Source organism: Pinus tabuliformis, chromosome 3_2 (genome assembly GCF_031772625.1).
Source record: "Pinus tabuliformis cultivar Carrire ecotype Pingquan chromosome 3_2, CPIR1, whole genome shotgun sequence".
NCBI lineage: Eukaryota > Viridiplantae > Streptophyta > Pinopsida > Pinales > Pinaceae > Pinus > Pinus tabuliformis.
Window position 1 is genome coordinate 688,772,951 of NC_142302.1, and position 14,753 is coordinate 688,787,703.

Sequence of the window (14,753 nt, forward strand, 5' to 3'; positions counted from 1 at the left end):
TCCTAAGAATCTTGCAACCTTGTAGATTTTGTTAGACCAGAGCATTCATAACACACAATGGATTTATACTCGGAGACTTAGACGACAATAGCAGAGAATAATTCACAGAGACAAACAAATGGAGAAAAAACAATATACTTAGTCAGAAATAGCAGAATAGATAAAACAATCACTGGAGAACAGAAATTACTTTGCATTACATAACAAGCTTGGTCCTTGGCTTGCTTTCCTTGGCCAGAGAAATTACAAATTTATAGAGGCAGAAGAAGGATCTAGAATCCTGTATGTGATTCAGATGGAGACATGGAATGATCTAGAAACTAATGGCAGTGTAGAAGAATCTAGAATCCTGCATGTGATTCATGAATTTGGCTTCGCACTTAACATTCTTCCACTTGAATCCAAACAAGAGTCATCAAGTCACACCGAGTCCTATCATGCCTCTACATAACTCATGTTTATTTCGTGGTAGAATCTTAGTGAGCATATCAGCACGGTTCCTATCTGTATGTATCTTTTCCACGGATAATTGTTCTTCCTCCAACACATGCCGAATCCAATGGTACCTTAAGTCAATGTGCTTGGTTTTTGAATGAAATGCTGGGTTTTTCACCAAGTGAATGGCACTCTGGCTATCATAATATAACACATACTTGTCCTGCTTTATTCCTATATCTCCTAGGAATTGTTGTATCCACAACATCTCTTTACAAGCTTCTGTTGTAGCTATGTACTTTGCTTCTGTTGTAGAGAGGGCTACTATTCTTTGTAGCCTTAACACCCAAGATACTGCTGCACCTGCTAATGTATACAAATAACCAGTAGTGGACTTTCTGGTATCCATATCTCCAGCCATATCCGCATTTGTAAATCCTTCAATCACAGTTTCATCATGACCAAAACATAAACGATAATGACTAGTACCCTTGAGATACCTCAAAATCCATTTTACTGCTTGATAATGTTGTTTGCCTGGATTGGCAAGGAACCTACTCACTACTCCCACTGAATATGCAACGTCTGGTTGTGTGGATACCATGGCATACATCAAACTACCAACTGTTGAAGCATAAGGAATCTTTCTCATCTCTTCTTTCTCCTTGTCATCACTAGGACATAATTCAATACTCAGCTTGAAGTGGGTTGCAAGGGGTGTACCAACTAGCTTGGCATCCTTCATATTAAACTTGTAAAGAACCTTGTTGATATATTTTTCTTGTGATAGCCACAACCTTTTTTTTTCTATCATGCATAATCCGCATGCCCAATATTTGTTGTGCTGGTCCCAAATCCTTCATTGCAAATTTGCTACCCAAATCTTTCTTCAATCTATTGATCTTATTCTTAACATGCCCAACAATCAACATGTCATCCACATATAACAATAATATGATATACTTTCCTTGATAATACCTCTTGATATAGACACAATGGTGAGCTTCCAACCTCTAAAACCCATGTTCCAACATGAATGAATCAAATTTCTTGTACCATTTTCGAGGTGCCTATTTCAACCCATAGAGACTCTTCTTCAACCTACAAACAAGGCCTTCTTTGCCTTTTTCTATGAAGCCTTCTTGCTGCTCCATATAAATTTCTTCCTCCAATTTACCATGAAGGAATGCAATTTTTACATCTAACTTTTCACATTCTAGGTCTAAAGCAGCAACTAGACCAAGAATGTCTCTAATGGATGAAATTTTAAAAATAGGTGAGAAAATCCAGTGAAGTCAATACCTTCTTTTTGGGCAAAACCTTTCACCACCAGCCTTGCTTTATACCTCTTCTTCTTTTCATCACCTTCATGCTTAATCATGTACACCCATTTGTTTTGTAGAGCCTTTCTACATTTTGGGAGGCTTACCAACTCCCAAGTTTTATTTTCCTGCAAAGAGTTCATTTCTTCTTCCATTTCTTTCTTCCATTCTTTATTGTGCTCGACTTTACAAGCTTCTTGAAAACAATTAGGTTCACCTTCATCAGTCAAAAAAATATAGTTTGAAGGAGGATACCTTTGTGAAGGCTTATGAGACCTAGAATATCTATGAACCAATTGTGGTGGTGCATTATCAAGTCGAATCTCCTTTAAAGGTTCCTACAAGATTCCTTCTTCTTGTTGTTCATCATTTTCCACTTGTTGTTCTTCATGCTCCTGAATTTGCTGTTCATTTTCTTGTATTGGTGGTATATTTTCCTGCTGCTCTTCAAACCTGTCAATAACCTTATTGACCTCCAACTCACCTACAGTCCTCTTGAACATTTTTGACTCATTAAATATAACATCCCTGCTTCTAATAACTTTATGTTTGATTGGATCCCATAGAAGATAACCAAAATATTCATCCGCATATCCCAAAAAAATGCATTTCATAGATTTATCATTTAGCTTAGTTTTATTTTCTTTGGGAATATGTACAAATGCTTCACATCCAAAGATTTTCAAGTGAGAATAATTCAAATTCTTACAAGTCCAAACTTCTTCAGGGATATCGCCATCCAAGGCTGTAGTTGGAGATCTATTTACGAGGTAGCAAGTGGTCATGGCTGCTTCAGCCCAAAAATTCTTCTCCAAACCAGAATTGGACAACATACTTCACACATTTTCCATAATGGTGTGATTCATCCTTTTTGTGACACCATTCTGTTGAGGAGTACCAGGCACAGTCTTCTCATGCTTTATGCCAAACCTATTACAATCTTCCTTAAATGCATTTGAGCAATATTCTCCACCATTATATGTTCTTAAACACTTCAGCAATTTGTTAGTCTCTCTTTCAACAACAACATGGAATTGTTGAAATATTCTATACACTTCACTTTTATTTTTAATAGGATATGCCCAAACCTTCCTGGATGCATCATTTATAAATGTTACAAAATATGATGCTCCTCCTAATGATTTGATGTTAAAAGACCCAAACACATCTGAGTGTACCAATTCTAACACATTTTTCTTTCTATCATGGCCACCTCTAAGGAATGAAACCCTTCTTTGTCTACCATATATACAATGCTCACAAAGATCAAGATTGTAGGATTTCAAACCTGGCAATAAATTTTATCAACAAAGATTTCTAAGCCCTTCTCGCTCATGTGACCCAAACGCTTATGCCATAGATCTGCTGAATTTCCTTCTTTTGTGACAGCAACCAAATCTGATTTTCTTGTCAGTGTCTTCAATGTGTATAATGTTCCTGTCTTGGGTCCTTTGGCCACGACCAATGCAGCATTGCTAATTTTCCAGCCTCCTTTTCCAAAGCTTGTCGAATAGCCTTCATCATATAGTTGTCCCATAGAGATTAAACTTATGTGCATTTCTCGTACATGCCTGACTTGTTTCAACAATATATCTTGTCCATCTTTCATCTTGATTTGTAAATCTCCCACTCCAACAATACTGCAAAAATGATTATTCCCCAAATGCACTCTACCATAATCACTAGGATTATATGAAACACAACTATCTTTGCATGGGGTTATATGGTGAGATGCCCCAGAGTCAAGGATCCAATCAAAGCTACTGCTAAATGTATATACACATGCATCCTCTACTAAAACAGTAAAAAACACATCACCATCTGTGGCTACAACAGTAGTCTCACCTTCACTTGTGCTGGATGACTTGTGATTTGTACTAGACGGTCTCTGATCGTTTTGTCCTTTCTTCAAGAATCAACATTCTTTCTTCACGTGCCTAGGTTTTCCACAATGAAAGCAGATGATTCTACCTCTCCTTGATTTTGATCGGCCTCCCAATGTTGATCGCCCTTGCCAGCCTCGATCCATTCTCATACCACAATCAGCTAGGGCTAGAGCCTCTCCTCTCTTGTTTTCCATAATTGACTTGTGTCGCAGCTCCTCATTCATTAAACTGCTATTGACATTATCAAACTTCAAGGTCCCTGTAGTTGTTGAAGTGCTCGTAGCTACAATTAATTTTTCCCATCTATCTGGCATAGAACACATCAGAAAAATAGTTCTAATTTCATCATCTAAAATGATTTTAACAGAGGGAAGATGATTAGTAATAATATTAAATTCATTCAAGTGCTCAGCAACTGTAGCACCCTCCTTCATTTTGAGATTATAAAGCTTCTTCATCAAGAACACTTTGTTTGATGCTGTGTTCTTCTCATATAGATCATGGAGCTTATTCCATAATCCTTCAGCTATCTTTTCTCTAGACACATTGAAATAAACATTCTTTGCTAAATATTGGTGGATTGTTTCAATTGCCTTTCTATCTAGCTTATTCCACTCTTCATTTGTCATAAATGAGGGTTTCAATGTTGTGCCCTCAATCGGAAAATACTGATCCTTTAAAAGTAGTATATCCTCCATCTATGATTTCCATAGGGAAAAATTAGCCCTGCTCAACCTCTCCATATCCATAACTATTGTCTCCATTTTCAATCAAATTCACGCCCCAAAACACAAAAACTCCCCTTAAAAATAAAACTTTAATTATTACTCTTTAAAATTTAGTAATAATGACCTTCCTCCTTTTAAAATACCCTTTTCAAAATTCTTGCTCCTTTTAAAATATATTTTTCAAAATTCTAGCATATAATTATATATTTTCATAATCAATATCAAAACATATATAATGTTTTAACTTTTTCACATTTCACACATATATATGTTGGTTTGAGAAAAAAACTTGACGTATACGTGTAATCTTGATGTAAAAAAAACTTACGAACACCACGTTTCAACTCCAAAATCCTCGGATCTCCACGTTTCAAACTCCAGCAACACGTTTCAACATAGATCCACGACCTTGTTTTTCTTGCAACAACAGCTTTTTTAGTTCCAGCATTCCTCATCTATTTCCTGGATAGATCCCTCAACAACTCCAGAGGTAATAGTCATCGTTTTAAAGAATGCTGCCAGAGTAAGGTGATGGCACCAAGCGGCTTGCACAGTGGATATTCGACCCTAGCTCCGACACCAGTTGTTAGACCAAAGCATTCATAACACACAATGGATTTATACTCAGAGACTCAAATGACAATAGCAGAGAATAATTCACAGAGACAAACAAATGGAGAAAAAACAAGATTACTCAGTCAAAAACAATAGAATAGATAAAACAAGCACTGGAGAATAGAAATCACTTTGCATTACATAACAGGCTTCGGCCTTGGCTTGCTTTCCTTCACCAGAGAAGTTACAAATTTATAAAGGCAGAAGAAGGATCTAGAATCCTGTATGTGATTCAGATGGAGATCTGGAATGATCTAGAAACTAATGGCAGTGTAGAAGAATCTATAATCTTGCATGTGATTCATGAATTTGGCTTCACACTTAACAGATTTAACATATGAATTTTAGAATCTCATATTAACCATTGTCACATTTTCATCATACTTTACTTTATGGAGTAAAATCCCATCAATAGGAAAAAACAAATCTTTGTTTTCTTTCCAACAAATTAGAAATATATCATCAAATTACTATAATGTAGAAAAGATATCGGTTTTCATGGCTATAAAACATGAATATCTCCTTCTTGAATGCACTAACATCCTCTAACGTTTGAAGGCTGCCATTTTCTCAATGATTATTCTTAGGCTATCACCAATAAATTTAGTTTTCCATATATCCATCAAGAAAGGTATTAGGGATAGGGAAAACTAAGAGCCTATTTTATCTTTATCCATGCATTAGTAAAATTATTAGGATGTCCATCATATTGGGAGCTAAGAGGTCATCTTAAATGCATAATTGCATTTTTTTTACATAAAGAATTTGGAAATGAAAGAGAAAGAGCTTACTCTACATACAATTAAATGTCCTCAAATTTGTAGATAAAACATAGGAATTTCCCAGGTATGAATAGAAGATTGTAAAAATTACAGATATTTTGAATTTTTTTGTTTTTCTATATTTTTTATTAATAATTAATTTGTTGGCATATTTTAACAATTGCCAACTTGACAACAATTGTATCTAATATTTTGTCCAATTTTTTTTATCACAATGCTAAATATTAATATAATTTGTAATACAACTTTTGTAACAGTGTTGTTTGCAATACAATTTTCATTAATGTGGACTTTCTAAAGATCAGTTCCATATTCATCAATGAGTTGTTTTACAAAATGGTACTTAATATCAATATGTTCAGTATTTTTATGATAAGTTGGATTTGTAGTCAAATGAAAAACACTTTGGCAGTAACATAATATATTTATATTGTTTTGTGCTCTTCCAATCATACCAAGAAGACCCTTCCACCAAATCATTTTTTTACAAGCATGTTACACAACAAAATATTCTATGAAAGTAGTGCATAGAGCAGTTTCTTCCTGAGGCTTCGACATCCAACTAATGGATCCTCTTGCAAGAGTAAAGAAATATCATGAAATAGAGCTTCTCTCGTCCAAATCACCAATAAATTCTAAATCAACGTAGTTGCATGTAGACTCACTTCTACCATTAAAGGTCATGTAGTAACTAGTTGTGCAACTTAGATATTGAAGCACCCATTTCATTATATTGCATTTTTTTTCCCTACATTTTCCATATATTTGCTAAAAACATCCATTGCATGTGAAATATCTTGTTTTGTGTATATCTTCAAATACATGAGACTTCCTAGTTCATTATCATAAAATACACAAGATATATAATATTTGTTTCCTTGATACTAGGACATAAAATTAAATAAAACTTTAAATGGGACGAGAAAGGAATATTTACAGGTTTCACATTATTCATTCTGAATTTTACATGTATCTTATCAACATATTTTTGTTGTGAAAAAATGAGCTTATTATTTCCATTGCTATGTGTATTTGAATGCCCAAGATTAATTTTTATGCCAATTGATCATTCATATCAAAGGTCCTAACAATACAAGTCATCAACTTGTTTATTGTCTACATGATTTTTCTTGCAACAACCATATGGTAAACATATAATACGGAGATAATGAATATACCATTCAAACATTTGAAATAAACACAATGGTCATTGTTAACTCTCGTGTGACTATACCTTGTCATGAAGGAGTCAAACATTGTGTACCATTGCCTAGTGATTTTTTCTGGGAATACAATGAATTCTTGAGCTTGAAAACTAATACTCTTCTATAATTTTTCACAAAACCATATGGTTGTTCCATTTATATATCATCATCTAAATATTGATGTAGAAATGTTGTTTTAACATATAATTTCCTTAAATTCAAGTCAAGCGAAAAAGCTAGTGCGAACAAAATACAAACAGATACAATTCTAATAACTGGAAAAAGTATTTTATGGAAATATATACCTTCCATTCGAGAGTAAAGGATTTCCTTGAAATATATACCTTGAGAGTCACCCTGTGTCACTAGTTCTATTTTATACCTTTCAATATTACTAACAATGCCTTTTTTCAATTTGTATATCCATTTACATCAAACAACATTTCTATATCTGCGAAGTTCTACTAGCTCCCAAGTTTTGTTTTTCTCTAAGGAATATTTTTTTTCATTTCATAACCAACTTACATTTAGAATTATTAATATCATTTATTTCTTTTTGATCATAAGAATATTCCCTACTGTTAGTAACCAAAGAAACTAATGAAGTAAAATCGACATACCTTTTAGGTGAATTTATCGTCTATGTAAATCTTCTTAGTGTTGGTTCTGTAATTCCCACATTTTTTAAAATTTGTTCATCATCTACAAGTTATTTCTCATCAAAGCCTCAAGTTTTGTTCCATTTTCTTTATCAATATGGATAAATGCTTCGCAATTAAAAATATTCAGAAATTATTCGCTTACCTTTTCACCTATCCACGCCTCCTCTAGGTTACCACCATCCAAGGAAGTTGAAGGCCCTCTATTTATTAAGTAAACAATAATATCTATAGTATCTAGTAAAAAATGGAAGGGAAATCATGCATGCAATCTTATACTCTTTGCATGCTCCATTATTATCATATTCATCATTTGTGACACACCATTTTCTTGCAGCGTTCTTGGAAAAAACTTCTATATGACTCCCATGATATCAACAATAACCCTAAAACTTCTTAATACAATATTCACGTATATTATCTCATACGACACACTTAAAAATAATTATTATCTCATTCTCAACCAAAGCCTTCCATTTCTTAAGAGCATCAAATGCATCATATTTATTTCTAAAGAAATAAAGTCATTTTTTCGTACTTGTATCATCAATAAAATAACATAATAGCAAGAGTCTCTAAAAGATGATATTTGTTTTAGCCCCCATACATTTTTCGTGCACAAGCTCTAAATTTTCAATCTTCTTTTCCTTTCAAAATCTAAAAAATATAAATCTTTTCACCCTTCCATAAAAAAGATGTTTGGAGATGTTTAAATTAACCTTCTACAAATTAGGCAATAGTTTCCCTGAGTGGAGAATCTACACCCACTTCTTATTCAAGTCCTCAAGTCTACCATGCCATAATTTTGTCTTTAATCTCATAGAAGCTAAAGCAATATAAAGTTTATCGTTAATAGTATGTGAATACAATGTATGCACCTTCTCTCATTTTTCCATTATTAAAGATCCTTTAGTGACCTTCCATGATTTTCCTGTAAATGTGACTATACAACCTTCACTTAACATCTACCCTGTTGAAATTAAACTTTTTCTTAAACCGTGAATGTTTCACAATCATTCCTTTCCATTAAATAATCCTATCCATACCTTACTCTTTCCCACAATTTTACATTTTTCATCCTAAGTAAAATAAACCATTCAACAACGACCTTGCGTGGTATGAAATTAAGCCTCTTTGTCTATCAACCAAAAATGACTAATTTGATGTACTAAAATGATTAAATAATTTCTTAACACATCACCTACTACATTTCTTCGTTATTATTCTCCCGTTGGTCATCCCCTTTTTTACTTTTAGAGACCAACAATGTTTCTTCTTGGGTCATTGATTCCCATAATGATAACCTTTCAACCTCCTCCTCTATTTGCATCTTCCCTTCATAGACTTTCCATGACTCACTAGGTTGTTTTCCCTCTCCCTTTGTCTTTCCCTTTTCTCTATAGTCAAAGTATTATGTGGCATCTCAACTATTTTTCTCCATTACATTTTTTTGAAAGGATAAACCAAAGAACATAATCAAACTTTAAATTGATTGAGCTATATACAAAACAACTCATAACCATGCCCAAACCATTACATCTTTTTGGTAATGAGGACAAAATAAAATGGCCCTTAAGCTTTTCATCATAGTTTACTCCTATAGAAATTAATTGACTGATGATTATGTTAAGCTCATTTATATGATCAGGAAAAGAAACACCTTCGAACATATTCATATAAATAAACACTTCATACGAGATTCCTTGTTGGAAGCTCGAGGTTTTTCATACAATTTATCCAATATCCTTGTCAAACCCTTTGTTGCCTTTTATTTTGAAATATTGGAAATCATCGATAGTGCCAAGCATAGCAATATTGTTCCCATTTTGTTTCATCAATAGTGCCAAGGATAGCAATATTGTTCGCAATTTGTTTCTACTAATTAGGTCCAATTCTTCAACTTTCATTATTTTTAGTGTCTTTCTTATTCCATCTAATACCATAATTTTTTTCCCTAGATATATAATTTTCCATTTCATCCTCCATAGTTGGTAGTTTGTTGCTATTAAACTTCTTGACCATAAAAGCTTCTTTCTCCATTTATCCCACTCAATCCAAGAAGCCTCCTTTCCTATGAGCTTTAGCAACCAAATAAATCTTTGTGTTTGGTATTAGTTAGGCATAAAATCACATAAGAAGAAAATATAAATGAATGAAGAAATAAAAAATAGAGCAAAGAAATACAAAAGAGACACTAGTTTATGTGCTTCACTCAATTAGGGCTACATTCATTGAGAAATTGTAAATAATTTGTTTTGTTCTATCCAAAAAGATGAAGGTATTACAGAGTACAACACATATGTTGTAACCTCCTGTTCTTTCTCTCCCATCGTATTTTATTTCTCAATTACAATGCTTTGTCATTAATATACAACTATAATTTAATTCCATCATAAAAATAGGATTTCCTTCGAGGGAGGAAGAAAAAACATAATGTAACATCTACTCCTATATATGATACCTAATAATAAACAATATAGAGTGACTATCCAATTACAATAACTTGTAAGATTATTTTTCCAAAAATTCCCTTTGGGGAAGTTACCCTCCAACCCTACCCATTGGGAGCTCCAAAGGATTTTTGTCACCCCACTAGATTTGCTAGTGACAATAGTAAGGGGGCAAGCCCCTGTACACCCCTTGTCAGGAACTAGAGACCAAACATGATTAAAAATATTACCTCTAAATGAAGAAGATAATCATCGTCCACAACTAACAAACTTCTAACAAGTGATTCAGGAATTTTATAAAAAAAAATCACAAAAGCATGCATAAATTCCTCCCATGAAGGGACAACTTCCTAACTTTTCTATAAAGTAAATTGAAATCAAATTATTATGAAATCCACATAATATGCAATTTTTTTACTCCTTTATGATGATGAAATCCAATTATAATGAAGAGCATAAAGCGTCATATTTCAAATAATTTTGAGATAATGGCTTTAGACAAAAATATTATGCTATATTGTCTTTTGGTTTATATTATTATATTTCAATGTAAATTAAATCTATTTTAAATAATAGGTAAAACCTCACTTTTTAATATATTGCATAAACTTGTTAGAGAGAAAAAAAACAGTAAATCATGGTTTATAAGGCAAATAGTTTTAAATAATTATGTAAATATAATCATTTACTTATATGTAAAATACCATTTCTTATTAAAATTCCTTTTATTTAATATAATATTTTTAAAAATATTTGAATGCTTTTTTCCTTCATTATCATTAAATAATTTTTTCCAAACTAGGAAAATTATACTCACAGATATACGAAATGTGAATTTGATGTGTTACAGCTGGAGAAGTTGCATGAGAGGATAAATATGTTGGAAAAGAGACAAAAAGTAAGACGATATATAGCGTTATACTCGTTTACTGTTTCAACATTTATACGAAAGGTTATTTAAAAATTTTAATTTATTTTCATATTTTTGTCTTCCCTTTTATGAGCAAGAACATGGTTGGTGAAAATTTGGAGTCATTAACGGTCAAAGAATTGGAACAACTTGAGAAGCAATTACGTAAAAGTATAAGAAAGATTTGTGCTACAAAGGTAAATAAATTTAAATATGATTTTGTATTTTTCATTCAATTATAATTAAAGATTAATTTAATAAGTTTTTGTTTATTGCAGATGAAAGTATTTTCTCAGAGTTCCAAATTATTACTGCACAAGGTACGTCCAATATCTCTTTATTTTTTAGTAATATAATTTAATTATTAACAGTCTATCTATAATTTTTAATTATTAATTTAAGTCAAAATAAAAACATTTCGAGTTGATTAAATATGCATGTTTCAAAGAAATTAAATTGAGTGGCATCAGCTTGACATTATGATAACCAAACTAAAGGGCGCTCTTACTCTGTAATTTAACTTGTTCATGGAATACATATATGTCAAATCCTCCAAAGTGAGTCAAATCATTTTCTTTAAATTCCTAAAATTAAGTACACATTAAATAATAAAACATCGGTTTTACGACACCTAAAAGTTTTTAAATTTGATGAGATAGGCATAAATCCTTGTTTGTAAGTGGCATTCGATAGGCATAGATATGGGAAAGACCTCAATATTAATAAAATTTAATAAAATAAAATCTATATTAGAAGCAAAAATTTAAACCTTAAAACAGGAAATAATTAAAAAAAAAAAAAAACAAAATTGTTATGTTATTAGATTTGTATTTCAGAGTAACAATTAATTAATTTTATGAAATTTAGCTATTTGGAAATTTCTAGAAAGCTCCAAGGTGGAAAATTTAATTAATGAGATATAGATATTTGGAAATTTCTAACCAGGTGTCAAAATTGAATCTTTGTACATATTTCCAAATCCAAGTATAAAATTAATATATTTCATGAGGAACATAGACACCATATAACGTGAAACCTCTAAAGTGTATGATATTTATAATTATTGTTGTCTCATGTGCATAATGATTTGTGCGATATTTCCAATTTCGGCTGAATCCTATGGGTAATGGTTTAGAAGGAAATTTTCGCCAGATTATAGTACTCATATTAGGTACGTGTAGTTTGTGTTTTTACTAGCATAAAATATGATACAAATTAAGAAATCGGTTAATAATTTATATAGTTTTTAATTTATATTTTTGAATTTTATCATCAAATTTTTATATTAAGGCTTTAGGGTATTTATGTTAATGGTTTAATAAATATTTACTATGAGTATATGTGTTAGGTTATTTAGTTCACTATAATTTTTTATTATAATTGTACCCTTTTATTTTTTATATATAAAATAAAGAGGCTAGTGTTATAAGGGGCATACCTTGTATTATGCATTGGATTCAATGTAAGCAAGGTTTCCCTCTTAAAATTGATAGATATTGATTGAGTTTTTATCATTCTCAATATATTTTATCATAACATTTTGTGAAACGGGTACATAATCTTAGCATTTTGTTGAGACAAACAAGCCATCTTAGCAATTTTTCTCTAACTTTCACTCTAAAAAGTTTTTGAATGTGACATTTTTAGGTGTTTGAGAAGAATTAGTATTATGCAAGTTGTCAAAATTTCATATCTTGATTCGTATATATGATGTGGAAGTTAGGGTTTCTACTAGTTTGTGATTAATTATGAAATTAATTTTAAATGTGTCTTCGATTTTTTGATATTATATATATATATATATTAGAGTTATAGAAAATATTTTTTTTTTAGAATATTGAGGAGATATAAAGAACTACTCATGGAATTTTTTTAAGAATTTGATGCACTATAATTTATAATATATAGCTTATGGATGTTTAAATTGTTTTATGAGATTTAGCGTAGGTTAAGAACCTCATATATATATATATATATATATATATATATATATATATATACATATACATATACATGTTCTGCCATATTCACATCAAATTATCATTCAATATGTGAAACTATGTTAGGGGAAGAAGGAAAATTAGAATTACACATGGTTTTACTATAACCTTTGTTGGTACCCCTTCATGTAGAATAAATTAAAAGTTACTTGCATACATAATCTCACTTTTATGTACCTTTACGTAAATAAAAAAATCCCTTAGTAATGCCTTAAACTTGATCTAGATAAGATCTTAGGTTTCCTTGTGGTTATATACAACATAGCAACACTGAACGAGACCACTCTCTAGAAATTAGATAGTAAGTTAGCATGGCTAAAGGCACAGTTGGGCCTCCTTAGTTATTGCACCAAGATATTAGGCTGATAACTACTAGTTGAACTTACATGTATATTGTAGAGATATAGTAGCTAATACTCCCTGTTCCTTAAGACCCAATAACTATTTCCATTGGATCCTAAGAAAGATCCAAAATTGATTGCACTAATTAAATTTTTAGAAAGATCATACATGACTCACCAAAAAGATGACGATATAAGAAATCAACTATCAAAATTAGATATTGAAACCTATGAATTAAATGATATGTCAGTGAAGATGGCTAATTTGATCAATTCTCAAACAAAAATAGAATGAAATATGGAAAATAATATGGATGAAAAAAAAATCATATGGAAGGAATGTTCAAGCAATTCGAAACCAATATTGATGAAAAATATGTTACAATTTGAGGGATCCCTAGAAAGGATTAGAGAATTTAAAGATGTGAGGCTCATGAAAAAAACAATAGTACTCATGTTGAACAATTTTCCAATAGTAAGGAAATTTCAAGGGAATTTAACTCCAAAAAATGCAGTTACTTATGGATGTTTTACAAAGGGAGTGGAATTTCCGAAGGTTGAATTAAATAAGTTGGATGGAGTAGAGAGCTTTACCTAAGTAAACTAAATAGAGCAATAATTTGAATTGGAAAATTTTTTGTTACATTAAGAGAAATAGCCTATGTATTAGATCAATTAAGGAAAGTGAATTGACCCTATTAAGAGTATTAATTAATAATAAATAGTAGATAGAATTCATACAATAATCTGAGTGAGAAAATAATGTGAAAGCATGATTTCTCTATAACCAATTTTTAAAAAGATATAAAGTATAAGAAATCATATGAAGTAGGAAGAAACATACAATATGTAAACATACATACAAACTATATGTTCAAAGTGACAACACTAAACAATAAGTAATAAATTTCTTTAAGAGAACCAAAAGTCGAAACCCCATAAGGGCAATTCAGAATTAAAAAGGAGATAGAGGGGATTTCAAGCCTAAAGGTTGTGACCATGGCTAAATCCAATGCTAGTATAATGTGACAAAACCTTAAGGTTAACGGGGAAAAACCGTAGTTCATAATGTGATTAAGACCCTATAGTGAAAATAAGGAAAAAATGTTGAGATTCAAGAGTGATAAGTATGCTTACGAAAAACCCAAGGAATCCATTGAAAAGTAATGGTGTATTGAAACCATGATCAATTCGAATTCCAATATAATGTTAGAAGGATTGTTTAATAAAAGTACCCCTAAGGACATGTATGCAAATAAACTAATGAATTGAGAATAATAAATATCGGTACCACTAGAGAGATGTGCATGAAGGAACACAAACCATGTTGCAATGCCATTAAGGAAGTATCTACCTTGTGCCAAGTTAAATCCCATTTATTTCCTACAAATTTCCATTGGAAACAATGAATAAATTAGCA

At 31.4% G+C, this 14,753-nt stretch overlaps 1 protein-coding gene across 1 annotated transcript in view; it reads left to right on the forward strand.

Moving 5' to 3' along the window:
• The window catches only part of LOC149182511 (protein VERNALIZATION 1-like), a 123,284-nt gene that overhangs the window by 94,265 nt on the left and 14,266 nt on the right, over window positions 1-14,753 (forward strand). Inside the window, exons 3-5 of the mRNA XM_089418554.1 lie at window positions 10,933-10,980; window positions 11,091-11,189; window positions 11,271-11,312. Of these exons, the coding sequence (XP_089274680.1) occupies window positions 10,933-10,980; window positions 11,091-11,189; window positions 11,271-11,312 (189 nt within the window). The remainder of the gene's footprint in view (window positions 1-10,932; window positions 10,981-11,090; window positions 11,190-11,270; window positions 11,313-14,753) is intronic.